The sequence below is a fragment of the Megascapheus bottae genome, chromosome 26 (assembly GCF_031878675.1).
Source record: "Megascapheus bottae isolate mThoBot1 chromosome 26, mThoBot2.hap1, whole genome shotgun sequence".
NCBI classification, from domain to species: domain Eukaryota; kingdom Metazoa; phylum Chordata; class Mammalia; order Rodentia; family Geomyidae; genus Megascapheus; species Megascapheus bottae.
This window is the reverse complement of record NC_143534.1, coordinates 3649209-3667452: the sequence shown is the minus strand read 5'-3', so window position 1 is coordinate 3667452 and position 18244 is coordinate 3649209. Positions and strand designations below refer to the sequence as shown.

The 18244-nt window shown below is 38.7% G+C and overlaps 1 protein-coding gene across 2 annotated transcripts in view; it reads left to right on the top strand.

The window, feature by feature from the left end:
• The window catches only part of Larp4b (La ribonucleoprotein 4B), a 120122-nt gene that overhangs the window by 68199 nt on the left and 33679 nt on the right, over positions 1-18244 (top strand). For both annotated transcript variants that reach the window (XM_090318797.1, XM_090318798.1), the window contains 2 exons: positions 12810-12929; positions 14509-14568. In XM_090318797.1, the coding sequence (XP_090174923.1) occupies positions 12810-12929; positions 14509-14568 (180 nt within the window). The remainder of the gene's footprint in view (positions 1-12809; positions 12930-14508; positions 14569-18244) is intronic.

The window sequence follows — 18244 nt, the reverse complement described above, 5'->3', positions numbered from 1 at the left end:
AATTTGTTTCCTGGAGAATACCTTGGGATTCACATGACTTAAGTTTTAGTATGTTTCAGTGAAGCCCACAGATATTCTTGTGAACTGTTTCTTTCAATGTGTTTGTATTATAGGTTGTAATCTATTCTTGAGAGCATAAATTTTTCATGAACTAATATGAGATTAAAACTATAAAAAAGCTATATAGGGCTGGGAGTGTGGCCTAGTGGTAGAATGCTTGCCTGGAGAAAGCCCAAAGACAGTGCTCAGGCCCTGAGTTCAAGACCTAGAACTGGCAAAAATAAAAAAGCTGTATAGATGTTTGCCATTAACTACTTCCACATTGTATTCCTAGATAATTTAAGAGGGGGACAAATAAATACTGGATTATTTAACTCCCAGGTTATAATTTGGGCTCTGTGTGTGTGTGTGTGTGTGTGTGTGTGTGTGTGTGTGTGTCTGTATACCAAATGTTTGATAATAGTTGACTTTCTTTTTTTTTTTTTTTGGTGGTGGGTCATGAGGCTTGATCTTAGCCTGGGTGCTGTCCCTGAACTCTTCTACCACCCTACCCTTGAGCCAAGCCCCACTTCCCTTTTTCTAGAAGTTAATTGGAGATAAGAGTCTCGGGTTCTTTTCTTTTGTGCCTCGGCTGGCCTTGAACCTTGAGCCTCAGATCTCAGCCTCCTGAGTAGCTAGGATTTCAGGGTGAGCCACAGCGTGCAGCTAATAGGTGACATTTTCTAAGGCTTAATTCAGGGGAATGAAGTATATTTGTTTTTATCAGTGTATTATTTTCTGTAATTATGTGACTAAAAAGAAAGCTTTAATTCTTCTTTTTTTGGGGGTGGGGGAGGGCAGTGGGCAGTCCTGGGGTTTGAACTCTGGCCCTGAGCACTATCCCTGAGCTGCTTTTTGCTCAAGGCTAGCATTCTACCACTTGAGCTATAGTGCTACTTACATCCTTTTCTGTTTATGTGGCACTGAGGAACCCCAAGGTTTCCGTGCATGCTGGGCAGACACTGTACCACTAAGCCACAGTCTCAGTCCCTTTGTTTTTGATCATTCATGTGTTAGGTGAGAATGAAATCACCATAGAACAGTCATTTCCCAAGACTTTGAGTTCTGAGTACATTATTTTGTCAACTGAGATTTTAATAACTGATTTCTGAAACACACTTAAAAACAGTATAATACTGTGATTTCAGACTTTAGATTTTACCAAAATCTGAAGTCCATAGAGATAAACCTAATTAGGAACATAGCTAGGTATCTGGTGGCAGAGCCAGGTCTGTTTGTTAACTGGTTCCTCCCTGAGTTCACTAACCCATTAGACTTAATGCAGTGCTCACTCAGAACATTCTCAAGTGCCCTTGCAAAACAAAGCCTTGGGACAGTTTATCTGCTGTAACATTTTAAGTAAGCATCTTAATCGTTTCCTAAGAAGGTTCTTCAGACATTTAATGTCCCTGCTTTTTAAAAAAGTTGAAACAGTATACACTCATGGGTTAAGATGAGGATAAGTTCTGAGTTAGAGTATTTCGTCAGTGTGTAAGTGCAAACATGGACTATGGTTAGGTCAAGAACTAGACACTCAACATGAGATGGATGGGCGACACTGCTTCTGACATAACATTAGCATCCGGTTTTAAAATGTTAACTTTTAAAAAGTATAAAATAGGAGGATAGCCTAACAATAAAATGACATTAAAATACACTAATAATGGTCATTTATTATCATTATCAAGTCTTAGGTACCATACATAATTGTATTTGTTATACTTTTGTATACCCGGTCATGTGTGGTAGGTTTTAAGTTTATACCGTCATTGCTCCAAACCTGAGTAATTCATTTTGCTATAATACTGTGATATGGTGTTGCAACAGCTTCAGTGTCCCAAGGCAATAGAAATTTTTTAGCTCCATTATAATTTACACAACCACTATTGTATATGCTGTCATTGTTAATTTTAATGTCATTATGAAGTATATGACTACATTTCTCTAGGAAAACCAAGGAGTTGTTTTTTGTTGTTGTTGTTGTTGTTGTTGTTGTCATTTTTGGATAACCTATTAACCTTATTGGCAGCAGCAGTAGGTGATCTCACACCTTTACTTTGTTTAATAGACAACCTAGAGCTTCAGTTCATCTTTGAGAAATACTGTAAGAGTAATTTTTTTGCTAATACACCCAGGCAGTTTTTAATATCTACAATGCTAACACCAAGTCCATGTGTAGAGTCAGGTGATGAGTGTCAGCATCTTGCGTTCATGCTAATGCTAGAGGAAAAGTGACTTGTGCTACCTGCCCTCTTCCTGGCGTTTATTTACTGTCCTCTACCGTAACTGTCGCTCTGTCGGGGATCTCAGTGTAACACAAAGCTTTCCTACAAAGTGAGAGGTGAATGTTAACTACAGTATCCCCCACGCTGACAATTCAAATGGTAGATTTTTTTTCTTTTCATGTTTCAGAACATTGGTTGTGCTGTTTGGAAATCCGAGACCTGGAGATGTTTACTTTCTATTATGGACCACAGGGAGAACAAACAGGCAACTTTTCTTTTTGGCTTCTTACTCCAAGCTCATTGCAAATAAAACATTCTTCTTCCAAAATGTTGACATCCTATTCAGCACATTGGATGCAAATGACACAAATACTCTAGCCAAGTGTGGTGTGACACAGAAGTAATCCTAATATTTGAGGCAGAGGCTTGAGGATTGAAAATTAGTTAGAAGCCAGCTTGTCCTATACTGTGAAGTCCTGTCTGAAAAAAAAGAAAGAAAAAAGTGCGGCTCTAGCCTGTTTAGTGAAGCTGGTGGTATCCCATGCCACAACACTGAGGAAAAGTCATCTACCTTGTTAATCAGCAATTAAAAATGCTTAGATTTTACCAAGCTTTAAAACAACAAAACTCCTGAGCACTGATTATCCTTCCACATCTTTGAACTTCTTAGGCAAGCCTTGTACTGTCGATTAGTGGTCAGTTTGGATCCTCATAATTCCCCTGAAACTCATTTCATTGTTAATATGGTATATATAGTGTGCTTTTGAATTTTTAATTTTGAAACTCTCGTTTTTCAAAAGCTGTCTCTTCTGTATATGTTAAGGAATATATTTCAGTACAGTTTTGGCATTGTCTTTTGGGAAACGTGAGAGTGTGTGGAATTGTAATGCTTACTATTTCAATATTTTCATTTGATTCTATGCTTACACTCACTAACTGACTTTGTGAGCAGTTTAGTATTTCAGAATTCCATTAGGTGTGTCTGTCAGACCTTGTAGTAATAGTCATGCCTAGATGTTTTTAAGTATGTATTGTGTTCCAGGCATTGTGCTATTTACTTATGCATCCTAAAAGGCCCTCATACTAGAAGTGAGGACACAAGATAGACATGGCTGGGCTCACTGTCTGGCATGTGGGAAACTATGTTTCCAGCCTATATTCTGCCCCACTCCACCCCTCCACCTTTGGCAGTCCTGGGGCTTGGAACTCAGGGCTTGGGTGCCTCCCCAAACTAATTTTTGCTCAAGGCTAATACTCTACCAGGTGAGCCACAGCACTGCCTCCAGCCTTTTCTGTTTATCTGTTACTGTATGCTAAGCAATCTCCCTACCTTTCCCAGCCCCGTCCCTAGCTCATATTCTTTCCTGGGCTCTGTCTCTGAGCTCTTTGGCTCGAGGCTAGCACTCTACCACTTGAGCCACAGTGCTACTTCCAGTTTTCTGGTGGTTAGTTCGAGGTAAGAGTCTCATGGGCTTCCATGGACTTCCATGCCCATCCTGGCTTTGAGCTGTGATCCTCAGATCTCAGCCTCCTAAGTAGCTAGGATTCCAGGTGTGAGCCACTGGCTCTAGGCCCCAGCGCATGTGCTTAATGATTCTTCTGACTCTGAAGAAATCCTTATACTTACATATTGATATTTTAATTTTTGAGCGTGTGTGTATATATATATATATATGTATGTATGTATTCTTTTTTTCTTTTTGTTGGTCATGGTGCTTTAACTCTGGGCCTTTGTGCTGTCCCTGAGCTCTTCAGCTCAAGGCTATCACCTTACTCCTTGAGCCTCGGCACCACTTCCAGTTTTTTAGTGGTTAATTGGAGATAAGAGTCTCACAGTCTTTAGTGCCCAGGCTGGCTTTGAACCTTGATCTCTCAGGCTCTGAGTAGCTAGGACTACAGGTGTGAGCTACCTCACAGGGCAGTATATATATTTTTTCCAGAGCGGATTCATAACTTTCAAAAGATTTTTGACCCCTTCCTCTGATATAAAAATTTAGTATATAGGTTTGCTGCTTAAAAAAATCTTAGAAATTCATTGCTTTAGTATCAAATTTCAGTGCCAAGGTCACTAGATTTAACCCTGGTGATGAGGTCTCAGAGGTGGTCCTACACCTGTACATAACTGCACAAAGTCTAGAAAATATGTAAAGTGAAGCGAAAATGAAAGTTTTACTCCAAGTAATCTCAGCCTAACAAATTCTGTTTTTTAAATTTTTTTCACATTCACCGATCATTTGGAGTAAGGCTTTTACATGGAATTACATCTTGTTCTCTTTTTTACTATTTCAATTGCTAGGCAATTCTTCCCATGTTTATTGCCACACACAATATTATTAAATACATACTTTAATGAGTCTGCTGCATTAGATACCATTTTAAAAGTGCAGTGCTGAATAGAATAAGGCATATTCGTGCCATCCCATTAATATAAACAAATTTGCATTGTTGAGAGGATGATAATTTGGTGTGCTAAATTCCAATATATGAAGGATTTATAAGCACATAAAATTTCCAGCGCGCACTTTGTGTGGGGGATGAAGAGTAATGTCTTAATACCTATGCTTATTTTTGTTTTATCCTGAGTTTATACCAGCAGGGTTTTAGCTGAAATTATGAGACAAGCCTCATGCTTGGTCTTTCTGGAAACATACGTTTCAATGAAACAAGAAGTTAGGATAATTCTGTTTAGAGATGAGTCGTTTTCCAAAGAATTTCATTGATACTTGGAATGCAGAAATGAAGCTAAATGTATTTCCAGGTTCCTGGCTTTTCTTGAGATAAGAATTGTCAGTTTCTAAGGTACTTTAAATGTGAAGCGTGAGTGAAGTTGGTGAGCGGGAGGGGTAGGGAGTGTATGCATGGATTTGGGCATGTGAACTCAGCCTGGGCGCTGTCCCTGAACTTTCCCCCTTCCTCCTCGCCCCCCAAGGCTAGCACTCTACCACTTTAGCCACAGAGCCTCTTCCCAGTCTTAGTATTTATGTGGTACTGAGGAGTCGAACCCAGGGCTTCATGCCCTAGGCAAGCACTGCCATTTATCCACAGCCCAGGATAAATGTCTGCCCCCCCCCCCCAAACACACTTTTGTGCTGATCTTGGAGCTTGAACTCAGCCTGGGTACTGTCCCTGAGCTTTTTTTGCTCTATCACTTGAGCCACAGCTCTACTTCTGGCTTTTTTTTGGTGCCTTGTTGGAGATAAATCTAACAAGTTTTCCTGCCCAGGCTGGCTTCAAGTCATGATCCTCAGATCTTAGCCTCCTGAGTAGCTAGGATTGCAGATGTGAGCCATCAAGAGCCAAGTGGCTTTTGATTTTTAAGGAACACTATTTGCACACATAGATAACAAAATTTTAGAGAACTGTTAAAGGCTGTACGATAGCCCTGTGGGGAGGATCATCTATTAATTTGAAATTTATGACCCATTGTATTTCATTGCTCTACATTACACATTCAAGGCTTTCTTACCTTGTTTTGATTTATTGGTTAATTTCTATAGAAGTATTTATTTTTGCAAAAGAAAATGTTTTCTTTTAGCTTAAATATTGGGAACTACACAACTATAGTGCTTTAAGAAATTGATCTTTTCTGCAATAAAGAAGTGAAAATATAAATTTTTTTCAGCCTGGTGTGTATAGTTTTGAGAGACTAATCTGTGTGCTGTTCTAAGAGTATGTTCTAGAAACTGGAACTCATTTTGCCCTCATAAAAGTTGGAAACTATTAATTACAATAAAAATATATGAAAAAAAATTTAAAAAAATCTGAAAAAAAAAGTTGGAAACTTTAGGTTCTACTTTTCTAGTACTAGAAACAAGAATGATACTGAGTTCTGAGTTTCCTCACCACCACCGCACCTTACTCTTTATATCCTAAGCATTTTCACTTGAAAAACTGCCCTTATCAGCTAGGAAGTACAGTAGAGTGTTTCACTGGATGAAGACAAAGTGAGGGGAACACACGCTTTCTTCCCCATTGAGCAGAGTGAATTGATCTTCTCTAAAGATGTATTTCTCTTTTAGTAAAATAATTTAGTTGAGTTGTGTGCACACTGTGAGACTGAGTTGAAGAGCCTGTCTCTTTATTGAAGGTGTACTTTTGAAGAGGTCACTTGAGTCCCTGGTAGGCCAGTCTCTAGTGGCACTGATTCAAGCTTCATGGGCCAGGTGTATATTAATATTACTACCTTGTCCTTGTGTTTTCATATACATACGAGAGCTAATAAAGGATATCAATCCCAAGATAACAATCACCTAGTGAAAATTTAGGTAATAAATTATAAAGGGAGCACTACATGTGTGTAGTTTCCTAGGATAAAAATTAGAAATGATATGAAGTTACGCAGTTCTGCTTTTACCTGCCAGGTAATTAAGTACCATATTTGAAATGCTGACAGTGAGTCATAATTTTCTTCTCTGAACCCTCTGTTTTGTTTTGTGGGTTAAGACAGGGTGTTGCCATGTAGTCCAAGCTGACTTTAAACTAAAAATCCTCTTACCATATGAATATCACACTATGCATTTTGTTTGCCATTCAGATCTGCAGAGGGAGCATGTGGCTAAAGAAATGGCATGAATAATGGAGATAGAAAGAAGAGAGCACTAAATACAGCAGGCATATTTAATTAGTTCCCAGCATCGCATACTGACTGCAGGGTTACACAGGACAAACCTTGCACATCTGAGTTTACACCGCTCACATAGCAAGTAGTTCTTTTATTTTTTATTTATTTTATTTTATTTTTATTTTATTGCCAGTTTTGGGCTTGAGCTCAGGGCCTGAGCACTGTCCTTGGACTTTCTCAAGGCTAGAGCTCTACCACTTGAGCCTCAGCCCCACTTCCGCCTTTTTTCTATGTATGTGGTACCAAGGAATCGAACCCGGGTCTTCGTGCATGCTAGGCAAGCACTCTACCACTAAGCCACACTCTTGCCCCCAGGAAGTAGTTCTTAAAGAGAAAGATGCCAAGAAACAGAAAAACGGAAGAAGAATGTATCCTAGAATTTTAAAGTTCTATGAAGGGTTTTTTTTGGCCTTATATCAGTCCTCCCACTGGAGGCTAAACAAAGTGACTGTCGTGCATTATGCTTAGGCTGTAAGTTTGGATTATAGCACTTCCAGGTACTCGTGCTTCTTTTGTGATCAAGGAATTTATGTGAACTAACAGCCTGCATTTTAGAAAGCTACTTTAACACTTTGTTTTTCCATTTCTGACTATGAAGAGTTTGTTAGACACATTTCACAAGATGCTGTTTATTGGAGGAAACACAGCGTATGACAGAGCAACAAACTGAGGGCAGAAGGCTGCATTTTATGAGCTGTGGTTCTCACAGCTTTGGCCTTGTTTCAGGGTCATATAATTCTAGTGTAGCTATGTGTGAGTTGAGAGGGTTGTTTTTATTTTAAACATAGTACTGTTGCACTTGGTTCAATTAATATTTAGTGATCATAAGTATGGGAGTGAGGATTTTAAGCTTGTCAGAGATTTAATGGATAAAGTAATTTTCTTTCAGTTAAAGAGTTGTTGCGATTATGATTGGTATCACATACTTAAAATTCTAGCTAAAATAAATCTCCAAAAAATTATCCTGTCTAGAAATATATGTGTCATAGAATCAGTTGCAAACCCTTAAAGCTGGAGGGGAGTGTGTGTGTGTGTGCGTGTGTCTGTGCATTCACACTTGAGAACCTGTATATGCTACTGTATTTAAGTTATGTGTGTGTATACATACATTTTTAGTTGATACACCTTCTTCTTCTTCTTCTTCTTCTTTTTTTTTTTTTGCTAATTCTGGGCTTGAGCTCAGGATCTGAGCTCTGTCCTTGGACTTTCTCAAGGCTAGAGCTCTACCACTTGAGCCTCAGCACCACTTCCAGTTTTTTTTTTTTTTTCTATGTATGTAGTATGGAGGAATTGAACCTGGGTCTTCGTTCATGCTAGGCAAGCACTCTACCACTAGGCCAAACTCCTGGACTACTTGATTCACTTTCTATGACATTTCATTAATAAGTAAATTTTTGTAGCTTTGTTCCTCTAGGAGGGAATTTAATTCAAACTATGACATGTTTACCCTCTGTTGGCCTTTTCCGTGAAGCATAGGTATAAATATATAAAAAAGAAATGAAAAAATCAATCTTGAAGTTTATTGGTGTCATCTGCTTAGGAATATACCAGTGCTGAGTGTCCATTTAAATGTTTCATTAACTAGAGTAGCAGTTTTCTGAAAACAGCAGTCTGTTGCTCTGTAAGTATTTCTACTGTTAAGCCTACAGATTCATTTGAGCCATGTGTGTGGAAGGAGCACACAATAATGTTCTTAGATATTCCTAATTTTTTTTTTTGTTGTTGTTAGTTGTGGGGCTTGAACTCAGCCTGGGCACTGTCCCTGAGCTCTTCAACTCAAAGGCTACTGTCATACCCCTTGAGCCACAGCCCCACTTCTGTTTTCTAGTGATTAATTGGAGATAAAAGTCTCACATTCTAAGTGTCGCTGTGGCTCAAGTGTTAAGGAACTAGCCTTGAGCTGTAGAGCCCAGGGACAGAGCCCAAGCTGAGAGTTCTAGCCCCATGACCCCCCTCCCCCAAAAGTCTCACTTTCTTTAGTGCCCCAGCTGGCTTTAAATGGAGATCCTCATATCTCAGCCTCCTGAGTAGCTAGGATTACAGGCATGGACCACCACACCTGGGTAATTCAAATTCAAATACTTTTTTCCCTTCCTAGGCTTTTGTTAGAGCTCTGCCATTTGAGTCATAGCCCCACTTCTGGCTTTTTCTTTTTTCTATGTATGTGGTACAGAAAATCAAACTTGAGTCTTTATGCATGCTAGGCAAGCACTTAACACTAGGCCAAACTCCAGGCCCCTATACTATCCTTTTATACTAGGAAAAACATGTAATTTTATGCCATTTGGGAGAAATGGTAACTTTAATTTGGAAATTATCAAGTCCTCTGATTATAATTTCGCTCATTAATGTTTTCAAATCAGTTGAATTAGGCCAGGAGCATGTATAAAAGAAGGCTGTAATATTTTACCACTTTTGGTTATATGAATAACACTATGAATGTGTGCTAGGTTTTATGTTAATGCATGTTTTCCATTTTCTTGAATATATGCCTAAGTGAAATTACTGGGTCATGTGATATTGCTTTACATTTTGAGAAGCTGCCAAACTGGTTCCAATGTGGAAGCACAAATTTACATTTCTACCAACAGTATATATCATGGACTCCCTGGGTATTGCAGGCTGACCTTGATCACATGAGCCTCCTAAATAGCCTCTCAAATAGATGGAACTGTAATAAGCACGTGCCACTGTGCCCAGCTTGTAAGTGATTTTGGCTTATGTCTTATAGATGCCTTTAAAACAACTACAAACTAACTATACTACTTTGAATGAACATAACAAAATTAACTGTAATGTTTATTATCTATCCAGTCTTTAGTATTTTTGTGACCAAAATGTCATAACTTTAATTTATTTGACTAAGGATCCAAGTATAGTTCTCACATTATATTAGCTTATTTTGGTTAAAGCTTTTGTGTTTAATAGCAGTAAAAATTAGGTTATTTGTCTTGCCCTACATTTTGGATTTAACTGATAGCTTTTGCTTTCTGTTGTTTAACAAGTACTTCCTCAGAATTTTCTTTAAGTTGCAAGTCAGACCTAGAGGCACAATTAAATATAGTTCCTTTTTGGCAAGAATACCTCATAGGTGGTACTTTTTCATTACCTCAAGATGAATATGCCTGGTTCTACTTTTAATGATATGGCTGAAAAGTTGCTTCACTCAATATCTGATCTATCATTTATAAATTCACAGCAGTAGGTGCTTGAATATTTTAAAATTATTATTATTATTATTATTATTTTGCCAGTCCTGGGCTTGAGCTCAGGGCCTGAGTACTGTCCTTGGGCTTTCTCAAGGCTAGAGCCCTACCACTTGAACCACAGTACCACTTGAGCTTTTTTCTACATATGTAGTACCAAGGAATTGAACCCGTGTCTTCATGCATGCTAGGCAAACACCCTTACCACTAGGCCAAACTCCCAGGCCCTAAATTATTGTTGTTGTTGTTGTTGTTATTGTTATTATTATTATTTCCAGTTGTGAGGCTTGAACTCAGGGCCTGAGCACTGTCCTTGGACTTTTCTCAAGCCTAGAGCTCTACCACTTGCGACACAGCACCACTTCCACCTTTTTTCCTATGTATGTGGTACCAAGGAATCAAACCCAGATCTTCATGCATGCTAGGCAAGCCTAACTCAGAGTTTTAAACTTGTTAGGTTGATGCTCTGCCACTTGAGCCATGCCTCCATATCTGTTTTGTGCTGGTTATCTTGAAGAGAAAGTCTTAAGGACAAAAGGCAAAACCATCTACCCCTCAATTCAACCAATAACCTGAGCATGACAGTATTTAATTATAATCCTTAGTACACAGGTTGAGTAAATAGGATCATAGTCCAGGCTAGCCTGGGCACAAACATGAAACTCCATCTAAAAAAATAACTAAAGGAAAACTAAGCTTGGGACATGGCTCAAGAGGTAGTACACCTGCCTTGCACAGGCAAAGCCCTGAGTTCAAAAAGTATTTTCTTTGTACAAAGGATACAAATTGATCACATCAGGACCCTTGTCATGCTTTTTAAGCCTAGACATGCATGATGAACAACCACCATAATAAACAACTATAAACCTCCGTTCTCTTACTGTATTGCTCATGGCAATGTAAACTAACACAACCACTCTGGAAAGAAGTCTGGAGGTTCCTGAAACACCTAAACCCAGCCATACCACTCCTAGGCATCTGCCCTAACTAAGCATCATGAACCAGGATACAAGGGTGCCTGCACTTCCATATTTATTGCTGCACAATAGCCAGGATATGGAAACGGCCCAAATGCCCCATATTAGATGAGTGGATCTAAAAAAATGTGGTACCTATCTAAAATGGAATTTTTCACAGCCAGTAGAAAGAATAAAATAATGACATTCACAGGGAAATGGATGGAACTAGAACAAATTGTGTTTTGAGCAAGGTAAGCCATGATCAGAGAGACAAATGGCACATGTGTTCACCGATATTTGCAACAAAATATGACGAAGTATACAGATTCTTAACACTCATATACAGTGAGACCAAAAGAGGATAGTTGTAGGAGAAAAGCACCAAGTTGTAATACCCAAATACATATATATGTATATGCATATACATGTACGTATGTATATGCATGTGTATGTGCACACATACTGGAACGAACTCAAAGACAAGAGAACAAAGGACTTTTTTAATTGGTCTTAACATTTTTAGACAACGCTGTGCCTTTCCGTGTATACAGTATATACACGTGTACGTCTGGGGGAAAGTGGGCGAGGGCACAGAATAACTAGGTTTATTTCTCAAGTATATATGGATTTTGTTTTTGTTTTTTTGTGCTGGTTTTGGGACTTGAACTCAGGGACTGGTGCTGCCCCTGAGCTCTTTATACTTGGCACTCGACTGAGAAGCACCTTACTGCTTTTCAAAATGGTTGCACATTTTTTTATATATATTTTTTATTCTTTCTTTCTTCCTTTTTTTTTTTTTTTGCCAGTCCTGGGGCTTGACCTCAGGATCTGGGTGCTGTCCCTGAGCTGCTTTTGCTCAAGGCTAGCAGCTCTACCACTAGAGCCACAGGGTCATTTCTGGCTTTTCCTGTGTATGTGAACTGATAAATGGAACCCAGGGCTTCCTGGTGAAGCACTCTTTCACTAGGTTCTTGCCAGCAGCATTTACAGGCTTCCCTTTACTCTCCATAAGTGTGAGCTGGTTTCGTGGTATCTTATTGTGGTTTGATTTGTCTTTCCCTAATAACTAGTGATGTTAAGCCAGGTTCAGTGGTTCACCCTGTAACCCAGCGACTTGTGGAGCAAAGATTGGGAGGACTGTAGTTGGAAGGAAATGTAGGCAAGAAGTGAAAAAGACTACATCTCAAGCAAACCTAAAATGTGAACATGGTGACATATCCCTGCCATTCCAGCTGTTTAGAGAGTATCAATTAGAGGGTCACAGTCTGGGCCAGCTGGAGTGTAAGGCAAGAGCTCCACCTCATAATAGTGAAGAGGAAAGGGACTGAGGTGAGGCTGCCTGGTGTGAGTGAGAAAGAGTTCAAACCCAGAATCATCATAACGTGATGGTTTGAGGTAGTGCTTCCATTTTTACATCTTTGGGGGGAAATTCGGGGTTTTAATATATTTTGGATGTTAACCCCTAAATTACCTGAATAGATTTATTGTTGTTGTTGTTAATCACTTTTGACTTATGAGTGATGATAGGGTTTGAACTCGGGGCCTGTGCTTGCTAGGCAAGTACTCTACCACTTGAACCGCCTCCCATCCTTGGTAGTAGGTTTTTCTGAGTTAATACACTTGGACTACGTTTTCCATCATCATTGCCACCAAAGTTGTATGAAGAAGAAACTTAACTAAAGAGCTAGGTATTATTTCAAGAAGCAGGTGTATACTATATCCCCCAAATGACCTATTTACTGTTTCTGTTATTTTGCAGTATCCTGAAGTTAGCATTCAGCTTTCTCCAGCGGAGCCCATGACTTCTGATCAGGACACTAAAGTTGTGGCTGAACCGCAGGCGCAGCGAGTCCAAGAGGGCAAAGACAGCTCTCATCTGGTAGGAGTCATCAGAAGGGAGGGACGGGGGGGCCTGTTTCTCTTTCAGACAGAGTACAGCACATTTAAAAAGGACTTCAAAGTATTAAAGGGTCTTTGATCCTACATATTAATGAGGAATAAGGTTGTCTTACCCATCTGAAGTGGGGTTCATGGCTTAGAATCTCCATAGCACAGAGAAAAGTGAATGCATTTACTTAGTAAGACGTTTTAAGTGACACAGGAACCTTCAGAAATGAAGGCTGTGATCAAGAAGTATATGGGCTTGGTGTGGTGGCTTACACCTGTAATCCTAGCTATTCAGGAGGCTGAGATCTGAGGATTCAAAGCCAGCTTGTGCACTAAAGTCCATGAGACTCTTTATCTCCAATTAGCCACCAGAAAGCCGGAAGTGTCGCTGTGGCTCTTTGAGCTGAAGAGCTCAGAGACAATGCCCAGGCTCAGAAGTCAGTCCCCATGACCACTCCCACCCTCACCCCTGGAAAAAAAAAAAAAAAGGATATAGTTTTGGAAAAACATGTAGAGAAATGGAGGGAGGCAGTATCTAATAGTAATAAACCGAGAGACCTTAGTAAGGCCTATTTTCTTTTTCTTGACATCTGTATGTGACAATCCTTTCCTTTGGGGATTGAGCAGGCCCCTTCTGGAATAAGGGCAGTAGAACCCATATTTAAGAGAAAGACAATTAAGAGTTATGGTCCATTTTTGAAGAAGGTTCTTCCAGTTTCTGTGATCTGATACATTTGTTTTCTCAAATGACAAGGTGTAATATTTGGGCTGCTGTGTTTTGAACCTTGTTGGGCTGAAAAAAATATTTGAGCAGGTTACTTCAAGCTTTAGGTTGGAGGGGAACAGGTATCTATAACTCTATAGACGGTGAAAGCTTTGTGTTTTCTTTATGTGCAGTAGTACTGGGGTTTGACTCAGACATTGTATTATTGGTTATTGTTTGGATTAGTCTCACTTTCTGTCCTAGATTGTCCTAGACTAGATCTACCACTGTTGGGCTCCTTTTGTAGCTGGCATGGCTAGTGTGCACATAATGCCCCCTTTCTTTCTGTTGCGATGGAGTCTTATGGAGTATTTTCTGCCATGGTCATCCCGGGACAGCCCCATGCCACCATCCCAGCGATGGGTTGAGAGAGGGGTCTCACAAAACTTTTCACCCAAGCCGGCCTTCAGCTGTGATCTTATGGGTGTTTAGTCCTCCAAGGAGCTTTAGCTAATTAAAGCTTTCTATTTTAAATCAAGAAAATGCAGTTACAAAAAAGCATAATGGAAGAGTAAAGTAGGCTTTTATTCATACTATCCATATTTAATTTTACTAACTTCATTATATAATTTGTCTGGTCAAGTAATAATATTCAAAATTTCTACATGACTTTGTGAAAATGGAAATACCTGGAATTCTTTGTCACAATTTCAAAATTATCAATTATAAGTTTTCTATATTCTCATGAATATATTCATGCTTTTTGTGTAAATGTATTTTTTAGTAAATTTTATTTTGCTTAATGACTATGGTTGAGATTGTTTTCTAATATTGTAGTTACAGTGTTTTGATGTTTTTAATTTTACAGATGAATGGTCCGATATCTCAAACCACTTCTCAAACAAGTTCCATCCCAGCTTTGAGTCAGGTAATTTGCATCCCAAATGAATCATAGCTTAGATTCACAAGTAACACCTTACTTATAATAATGCTTATTGTGAAAAAGCTAGAAAATGTGGAGAGAAGATCAGCTCATCACTGTGCCAGGGTATAGTAAATGTCAAAACTGTATCCTTTTCTATATTCTTTGAGTGTTTGAAAACACATAGTTCACAAATTTATACATATATATTTAATCCTGCATTTCATCATTTGTATATATGAAGTAGAGCTGGAGTATTCTAAATTTATTCAGTTTGATTACCTTTGAGAAGTACCTTATAGCTTTTACATAACTTATAGTAAGCATCAACTAAGCCTCCAAATAAGCATTTTATGTAGAAATTCATCAAGAGATTGAATAATTCATTTACTCTTTTTCTGACAGGAGAGAGGAATACTGGGGATTGAGCTCAGAGCCTTGTATTTGCTGAAATAACACTTTACCACTTGAACCAAGCACTTAGCTCTTTTCATCTACTCTCAATAAAGTATATATTTTTTAAATGAAAGAATATCCAAACTCTTATGTCTCATCATTTTATTACTTTTTGCTAATTTAAAGTATTAAATTTGATGCTAAGTGGTACATTCATCACTAATGTTGATGTAGATAATTATTCTGAAGAAAGCCATAAGATGGGGTCTTATGTATATAGTCTTGAACTTGGAATCATTTTACCTTAGTGTCTTCCCAAATAGGTTGGATTTCAGGTATGTACAGGTGGTCTGGTTTCAGAGCATTTTCATTGTTTGCCTGCTCATTTACAGCCTTGGGTAACCAGAACTATACTGTACTCTGCTTTCCCTTTGTGTGTTATTTGTTTACTTTTGTATCTGTTTCAGTGCTTTATGTTCAACAGACAGTTAATATTTCTCAGTGAGGTTTGAGTTTTTATTCATTCAGCAAATCTGAGTGTAAATGATAAAAACATGTAAGACATCTTTTTTTGAGATTGTTCACAAATGAACATGGGATTTACAAGTATTAATACTAGTCCTAATATAACCTGCAAACTTGTATAGCCAAATTTTATGTAAACCTTAGATACAAGACGTAAGCATAGAGAGCACGGTGATTCACATCTGTAATCCTAGCTACTCAGGAGGCTGAGATTTGAGGATCAAGGTTCAAAGCCAGCCCAGGCACTACAAAGCCATGAGACTCTTATCTCCAGTTAATCTCTAGAAAGTGGGAAGTGACTCTGGCTCAAGGGTGGGTTGGTAGCCTTGAGCTGAAGAGCTCAGGGACAGCACCGAGGCCCAGAGTTCAAGCCCCATGATTCTACCCCCCCCCCCCACTCCGCTGGGGGGTGAGGGGAAGAAAAGTAAGCATAGATAGGGAGTTAGGAGACATTGAGATAATAGTTGTGTCCACAGAAGAAATCATCTTCTTTTTTTTATTTTTATTTTTTGTTCTGGTCCTAGGGCTTGAACTCAGTGCCTGAACGATCTCTCTGAGTTTCTTTTGCTCAAGGATAGCCCTGTGCCACTTCAGGCAGAGTGCCACTTCAGCCTTTTCTGAGTAATTTGTCTCATGGACTTTCCTGCCTGGGCTTACTTCAAATTGGGATCCTCAGATCTCAGTCTCCTGAGTAACTAGGATTACAGGCATGAGCCACCAGCACCTAATCTCTTTTGTGTGTGTGTGTCCCTAGCAAAGGAGTGTCTTTTTTAATTTTTTAACCTTGGCATAATAAGGGACTTTGGTTTGAGGTATATTGAACTAATAAAGTTGACGTGCTAAATAAATTTCTCTGCATTTGCAGACAGGAAAAAATGAGGAAACTCTGGAGCTTGACACTATTTCAGAAATTGGAAGGAAAATTTAAGGAGAGTGATGATAGACATGGGCAAAGCACCAGAGAAAAATGGAGGACAAAAAATGTAGCCAACTGAAGTGAAACAGGGAACAATTGATTTGACCTTTAGCTGAGACCTTAGCAAGAGCAGCTCCAGGGAATGCTGTAAGCTAGAGCTAGATTTTAGTGGTCAGCTATAGGAGAGTGCCAGATTCAGCCTAGACAGTGACATTCTGCCTAACACCTTGATTTGGTGCTAAGAAGAAGGATAGTACAATCAAGAAAGGGACTGGCTGGCTACTGGTGATTCACTTCTAGAGTCTTGACCATTCAGGAGCCTAGATCTGAGGATAGTGGTTCAAATGCCAGTCTGGGCAGGGAGGGGCTGGGAGACGCGTAACTTCAGTTAACCACCAGAAAGCTGGAGTAGAGCTATGGCTCAAATGGTAGAATGCTAGCCTTGAGTAAAAAAGCCCTGAGTTCAATCCCCACCCCCAACCCCCAAATAAAAGGAAAAGAAAGGGGATTAAAAAGTCTTTAAATGTGTTGGAGCTTAAGAGGCAGCTACTTTTGACAGTGAGTCACTTCTGCTTTTCTGTAGAAAAAAAATGGTGTCTGGTAACTTGGCATTTGGCAGTCCTGTTATTAAGTCAAATGTTCTTTACCTGTTAGGACTACAGATTCTATCTATAGCAAAGATTAGTGTCAGAAAATTTTTGTGCTCCTGCTGCAGGACCCTAGATTCTAAGCCCTGCTGTATACTTTGGAGCCAAGTTGCTGGATTCCCTTACAGTAACTACTTTAGGCTTAAAGCCATTTTCCATTCTGATTATTGCATTTTATCATTAATGAGCAAAGAAGAGAAGAATATGAGTGTGATGTTTAAGCTTCAAGTAATTTATATTAAATTACCTCTGGAAAGGAAGATAGTGAGTTATACCAGATCTTTTCTTACCAAAATGTATAACTTCTAAGCCTAAATTGAAAAGCTGATTGATCTTTCTGCAGACAACTCAGTAAAACCTGAACTAGGTCAGAATGTGTTTTAAGATTTCTTAACAGGTAATGATATCAGAGAAATTTATGCTTCCCGTTTATTATTTATCTTATTTTAAGAAATGTTTAGCTAGAGATATGGCTCAGTGGCAGAGCACTGGCTTGCGTGAACAGGCCCTAGATTTGTTTGATCCTGTTTCACTGAAACAAACAAAAATATATCCTTTTGCCTTTTGACTACGAGTTTTGAATACTTAACTAATAATTTAGATTGATTATTATAGGTGGAAAGCTTGAATTTCTAGGAAAATACCTTTACATATTCTGTGCAATTGACATCTGCCTGCATTTTTATACAGTATTTATCTTACCTGCTTTTTTATACAGTATTGATCTTACAGGTTAACAATTCAGCAGTATGTAATGCTTTGGGGAGCCTTCCCATTATGAGTACTAGTGGGTGTAGATTTTTTTCCCACTTATTACTTCCTTTTGTCTTAGTTGTACTTTTCAGGCATCTGCAAAGCAGAGAGAATAATGCAGTGAACTCCATTATACCCATCATGAATTTGAGCAATTACCTACACTCATATTGGATATTCTTGTTCCGTTACTCCTTTCCCCAGCATACATAGTTGCTTAGAATTTTATGTTTGTGTACATTTATTTTCTAGATAATTTGTCATTTCAGCACAAGTGCTTCAAAATGTATTTCTGACTGCCACCATTCCATTTTCATTCTTGATACAATTAGGAATAATTCCTTAATAGAGGTATTATTTCTTGAAGCTAGAAAATTAGTTACACATTTAGATACAAATTATCTATAGTATAAATACCTAATTTTTAAATTATACTTAGGAAAGT